Source organism: Balaenoptera acutorostrata, chromosome 15 (assembly GCF_949987535.1).
Source record: "Balaenoptera acutorostrata chromosome 15, mBalAcu1.1, whole genome shotgun sequence".
Classification (NCBI taxonomy): domain Eukaryota; kingdom Metazoa; phylum Chordata; class Mammalia; order Artiodactyla; family Balaenopteridae; genus Balaenoptera; species Balaenoptera acutorostrata.
In genome coordinates this window covers 16,918,986-16,924,892 of record NC_080078.1, presented here as the reverse complement: position 1 = coordinate 16,924,892, position 5,907 = coordinate 16,918,986, and the positions used below count along the sequence as shown (strand labels likewise).

General features: G+C 50.4%; 1 protein-coding gene across 1 annotated transcript; it reads right to left on the bottom strand.

Annotated features, from left to right (window-relative positions):
- Positions 1-1,436, bottom strand: NUPR1 (nuclear protein 1, transcriptional regulator). The gene is made up of 3 exons (XM_007186358.3): positions 1,176-1,436; positions 622-771; positions 1-289 (listed from the first exon to the last, which is right to left on the bottom strand). The coding sequence occupies exons 1-2, from the start codon at positions 1,285-1,287 to the stop codon at positions 635-637; spliced, it is 249 nt and encodes an 82-aa protein (XP_007186420.1). The 5' UTR covers positions 1,288-1,436; the 3' UTR covers positions 1-289; positions 622-634.
- Positions 1,437-5,907: the final 4,471 nt, after the last annotated feature.

Genomic DNA, 5,907 nt, shown 5'->3' with positions numbered 1-5,907 from the left:
TGCAGCTGCTGTACTTTGTTTATTGTCGCTGTCACCCTGGGGAGCTCCGGTTTCTTCTTTCTTTTTGAGGGGTACCTTCATGATTCTGCCTCTCTCTATTCTCTGCCTCTTGTTCCCCATCTTGTCCTTTTTCTGGGGTCGGGGCTGCTTCGTTGGTGGCCCCTCGGAACCTCAGTCAGGTGGGCTAAGTCCTGGGGGCGGGGGCAAGCAGGCCTGGATCCCGCCGCCAGGGGCTGATTCTTCGCAGTTCTGTCTCCATCGCTGTGGGGTGTCCGTGCTCTGACCTCATCTGGGGGAAGGAAAGCATGTGGTGAAAGCACAGAGGCCTGGGTTCTAATTCTGCCTCTCCTGCTCACTTGCTCCGTGACTCCAGAGAAGGACCCTACCCTCTCTGGGCCTCAGTTTCCCTCTTTGTAAACCAAATTTTGCTCCAGTTGGAAAGGGTCTGTTTCTCCCTTTGCTCTGGTCACTAGGAAACTCAGAAGTCTCTCTCATTTTATTCTATGTTGAGACAACAATTCTTGGATCCCTCCTCCCACCCAACCTCACCCATTCAGGCCTGTCCTTTCCAGGCAGAGAGACCTCTACTGGTGCTGCGGGCGGGGCCCCCTGACGCCTTACCTCGAGTTCTGTCTCAGGGCCGTGCCCCTCGCTTTTTCCGCTCCGTGTTCTGGAGCTTGGTCACCAGCTTCCTCTCGTGCCCACCGGGGCTGTGACGGTTGGTATTGGCGGCGGCTTCTCTCTTGGTGCGACCTTTCCGGCCTCCCACTCCTGGGAACCGAGGCGAGAGTCGGTGGTGAGGTGGGCAGAGGCGTGAGCCGCAGGGGGTCCAGAGGGCAGGGGTGGAAAGAGCTTGGGTTAAAGTCGGGAGGCTGGGGGGCATCACCATGTAGCTTTAGGGCTGTCATTGTCCCTGTTTCCCCATGTGTGGAATGATGTTGCTCCTCCAGTATTCTAGGAGTGCATGTGGTCCCAGGGCTGAGTAGGACAGAGCGCACTGGATGAGGGGTTAGAAGGGGGTGACTTGAGGGGTCAAGGGAACAGGCTGGAGAAGGGTGATGTATGGGCAGGAGCCCAAGGAGGGATCCTAGTTTGGGGAGGGGGGTGGTCAGGCCGTTTGTGAGGGTGGGCATTGGAAATGGAAGGACCAGGAAGGTGGCAGGGCCAGGCCTTACCCAGGTGAGAATGAGCCAGGCTGTAGAGGTCATACTCATCCAGGTTGGGGTCTTCATCCTCTGGGCCTGGGGGCTGCCTGGACGGGCTGTCTGCTCTCGGGAAGGTGGCCATAAGGTCTGTCTGTTTGTCTCTGTCTCTCTCTCTCGTCTTCTAAAGCTTTGTTTGTGTCTGCTTTGCTGACACCTCCCAATTCACTGGCCCCAACTTATAAGGCCACGTCTCCTCCTCAGCCCACAGTCTGGCTCCAGCCCCTCAGGCCCTGTCTGATGCAATCTGGCCTTTTCCCAGAACCCAGCCCAGTAAACATCAGTCAGGAGAGGGGAAAAGACTCGGTCCTCTGAGTCCCAGCCCCCCTTGACCCCTCCCTCTACTGGGGCTCGCCCAGCTGGGTATTTTTCCACTGAGGAGATCCCCGCCCCTCGGGGGTGGGGGGAGGTAAGAAGCAGGGTCTGGGCATAAACAGCCCTTGGGATCGAGGGCAGCAGGGAAGTGAGGGCCTCACCTGGCTGACTCCTTCCCATCCATCTCCCGCCCTCTGCCACATGCCCCTCCTGGGCTGGGGTCATGGCCACACAGCTGACCCTCACCCCTACCCACTTCTGGCTCAGATTCATGACCGTGGTGGCAGAACATGGAGTGAAGAATGAGCTGGGACAGGGTACAACACACTCTGTGTTATGTCATTGGTTCTCACCCTGATCGCACCCAACCCTCCTTTTTTATAAGAAACACCTTGGAAACCCCCCTTAACATCCTGAAATGGGGGTCCCTAGGTAATCTCCCACTCCTGAGAGGGAGGCTAGCAGAGTGGTTAAGCTGATTCTGGAGCCAGATGCCCTGTATTCAAACCCTTGATCCATTACATCCTGTGTGACCCTGGACAAGTCACTTTACTTCTCTGTGCCTCACTTTTCTTCTCTATAAACTGAGGATGATAATAACTATCTACCTCTTAGATTTGGGGAGAGGATCAAATGAGATAATCCATGGCACGGCACCTGCAATAGTGCCTGCTACAGTGTAAGCTGCACTATATGAGCTGATCACATAGTTTCCAAACAATTCAATATAATGCCCTCCCTGTAATGTAAAGGAGACATAGAAGGAAATTAATTTAAAATAAAATAATATGTATTTCAAACCATGGATATACTGAGGTAGAAGACATTGTGAAGTAAACAGATGTTTGTGCTAATTTAATATGAATTAAAAGAAGGGGTTTGGATAAGAAACATGGAAAAGTGGAATTTTCCTCTTTTGCCTGAAGGATCTGTGTGGGTCACATTGACCCAGAGAGGCCACACCCTGGGCTGCCCACTCATGCTTCAACTGAGGCTTCAGCACCAGGGGCAGGGAAGGAAGCCGACACAACATTCCACTTTTTTTTTTTTTTTTAACTCTGTGGTTTCCAGTGCAAGAGGACCTTCTCAGCCCAGGGCAGGTGTTAATTCCCTGCTCACATTCCCACTTTGCTGTCAGCCCATTGAAACACTGTTTCATCTCAATGTTACCTAAATTCCATTCTTCCCCGAATAATAACCCAGTAATAACCCGCTCTCGTCCTCTGCAGAACAAGAAGCATCACTTCGGCTTGGTCTTCTCCCTGGCCTGAGCCAGAATTAAGTTTAGCTTCTGTTTTCCAGATTTGGGTGATTTGTGAGTTCTTTAACACCCAGGAAATGAAAGTGAACACAAGAGGACGCTTGAATAAAAACAGAGTGGGGATAATAATAACAGACCAGATGATAAGAGAAAGAGGAAAATAACCATAACTTAAACAGAAATAACAAACATACTGGAACTTCCCTGGTGGTCCAGTGAGTAAGACTCCGGGATCTCAATGCCGGGGGCCTGGGTTTGCGATCCCTGGTCGGGGAACTAGATCCCGCATGCCAAAACTAAGAGTCTGCATGCTGCAACCAAGACCCGGTGCAGCCAGAAAGAAAAACAAAAAACAAAAAAAACACCAAAACCCACAAACAGACCAAGGCAATTTAAGGTGGAGAAATTAGGAAATACGGAGGTCTTGCAAAGTAGTGGGCTTTATCACTAAGCGTAGTAGCAAAATCATTCCCTCTAGCATGACATGAGATGGGGTGGGGTCGGGTCATTGAAATAAGTTTTTTGTTGTTGTTGTTTTTTTAATAGCTTTGTGAATGTCTAGCAGGACAGTCCGACGTCGTACCGGTTGTGGGACTGTCCTGCTCTGACCTGAGGTCATTGTGACTACGGAGAACACGCCCACAAATTCCCGAGCTACCTCTAGGGGACGGTCTTTCGCTCATTCACTTCTGCCACCAGGACTCTGGGTTACCAGCTGCGAGATCCTGAGCCCAATTCTGAGCTTCAGTCTGCTCATCTGTAAAGGGAGAACGGCGACAGCCCCTGGTATATGAAAGGGCTTCCTCCAGACCCGGCCCGGGGTGTACTGCTATTTCCCCCAGTCTTCGAAGAAGGAAAACCGAGCCTCAGAGAGTGACTTGCTCAAGGTCACACGGCTGGTGAGTGGTGAAGGATTCCTCCCACGGTCTACCTGACCCTAGTTCCGGGGCTCGTTCTAAGTCAGCACAGCTGACCAAACACTGGCAAAGGTTTGACAGCTGTGTGTATGGAGGCATCTGTCAGGGTTTCCTCCTTCCTCCCTTCCTCCCAAACAGTCAGTGCTTGCTTGGGACCAGGCCAGGTACTGAAGATGCACAGAACTACATACTGCGCCCTCTGGAAGCTCTGGGGGAGGTGGGTCTTCAGCAAGATTAGTGCACATTCCTATCCAAAATACCATGCATCCCCTCAGTACATTACCCTTTCATTTTACTTTCTCCATGGCATTCAGTTATTACTAATCAAAAATCTCTTTTTTATTTGTTTACTTCTCCATGATTTGTCCCCACTAGAATACAATCACTGGTTTAGTTTAGTTAGCAGTTAAAGGAGTAGGCTCTGGGAATTCCCTGGTGGTCCAATGGCTAAGATTCCACACTCCCAGTGAGGGGGGCTGGGGTTCAATCCCTGGTCGGGGAACTAAGATCCCACAAATGGCAACTAGAGAGCCCGTGCACCACAACAAAGACCCAGCGCAGCTAAAATAAATAAATAAATAAAATAAAATAATAAAAAAAATAAAGGAGTAGGCTCTGAAGCGGGACTGCCTGGGTCCAAACTTTGGTTCTACCAATTGTATGCCCTTAGACAAGTTATTTAGCCTCTCTGTGCCTTGGTTTCCTCATTTGTAAAATGAGGTTAATAATTGTACCTACCTAGGAGGATTGTTGTGAGGATTAAGGGACCAATTTTTATAAAGACTTAGCACGGTACCTAGATCATAGTAAGCGTTAAATAATGTTAGCTCTCATTATCGTTATTCACGGTAGCAGGAATCTTGTCCATCTTATCCCTGGTGCCTGGCACACAGTCAGCGCTCAATAAATGACTAGTTGAATACATAGAGCTATGCTGAGATCAATATTGTTTTTTCAGCTTCCAGATGCTCTGTTCTGAAGAAACAGAGAGGCCCAATCCTAGTCCCACAGAGGACTGTGAAGACATGCGACTGTCCTTCATGGAGCCAGGAAAGAAGGTCTCTCTGGCCTTGATCGTGCACATGCTGGAAGAATGAAGTCTAGACTCTGGGGGGAGGGGCAGGCAGAGGGAGGGTGCCCAAGAGAGAAGGGACTTTGGGGAACCTATCAGCTGGATCTATAGGATCCAAAAGATGACTCAATGGGAAAAGTCAAGAGGCGTGTTTTCTATCCCCTTGCCTCCAGGTGTGGTTAGGCCATTAACCATAGGCCAGCTACAGGGAAGTTTATTTTCTTTCTGCTTATGACTATGCCTTCATGACATTCCAGGAGATTGCCAAGCATGCCTATTACAACCCAGTATGATCAGCCTGGAGTAAACACAGGGGGCTGGGGGAGCTCTCCAGAGGGCACCTAACCCAGCAGGGCATGGGGTGGGGCAGGTGGAGGGGGTTGGGAGAGGATCAGGGCAGACTTCCTGGAGGCAGTGCAGCTTGAACAAGAACCACTGTGAGAAAGACAGCAAGACATGCCCAACTCCAGGAGTTAAACCATCCAAGTCGGGAAAGCCTGGATAGCCTGAGGGATGTGCAGAGGTCTTTAGCTCAAAGGATCAGGAGCGTCCCTTGAAGGCAGGATATGTCATCAAGGTGAGTTGGTGACATCACTGTATACCAAGGGGACTCAAGAAGCTTCAATGAGGTGAAACAAGATACGTCTGTATGACCTTATAGCCCCAAGTCCAGAGAAACCCTCAAGCTTGGCTGCTGTGCTTGGAATTATTCTTGACTGTGTGACAACATCACCTTGAGTATAAATGGATGCAATATTGATAAGAATGTTAAATGCACATACCCGCTGAGAAGTCTCCTATAGAAATGCTCCCAGGTCTTCCCTGGTGGTGCAGTGGTTAAGAATCCGCCTGCCAACACAGGGGACACGGGTTCGAGCCCTGGTCCGGGAAGATCCCACATGCCGCGCAGCAACTAAGCCCGCGAGCCACAACTACTGAGCCCACGTGCTGCAACTACTGAAGCCCGTGTGCCTAGAGCCCGTGCTCCGCAACAAGAGAAGCTACCGCAACAAGAAGCCCGCGCACCGCAACAAAGAGTAGCCCCTGCTCGCCACAGCCAGAGAAAGCCCGTGCGCAGCAACAAAGACCCAACACAGCCAAAATAAATAAATAGATAAATTTATTTTAAAAAAAGAAATG

What these genes read in the sequence shown, in the direction of transcription:
- NUPR1 (XM_007186358.3), bottom strand. Translation starts at nt 1,287, where the DNA reads ATGGCCACCTTCCCGAGAGCAGACAGCCCGTCCAGGCAGCCCCCAGGC. An exon ending in CCTGGCTCATTCTCACCTGG is followed by an intron (nt 772 to 1,175) that starts GTAAGGCCTGGC and finishes CTCGGTTCCCAG; the next exon opens with GAGTGGGAGGCCGGAAAGGT.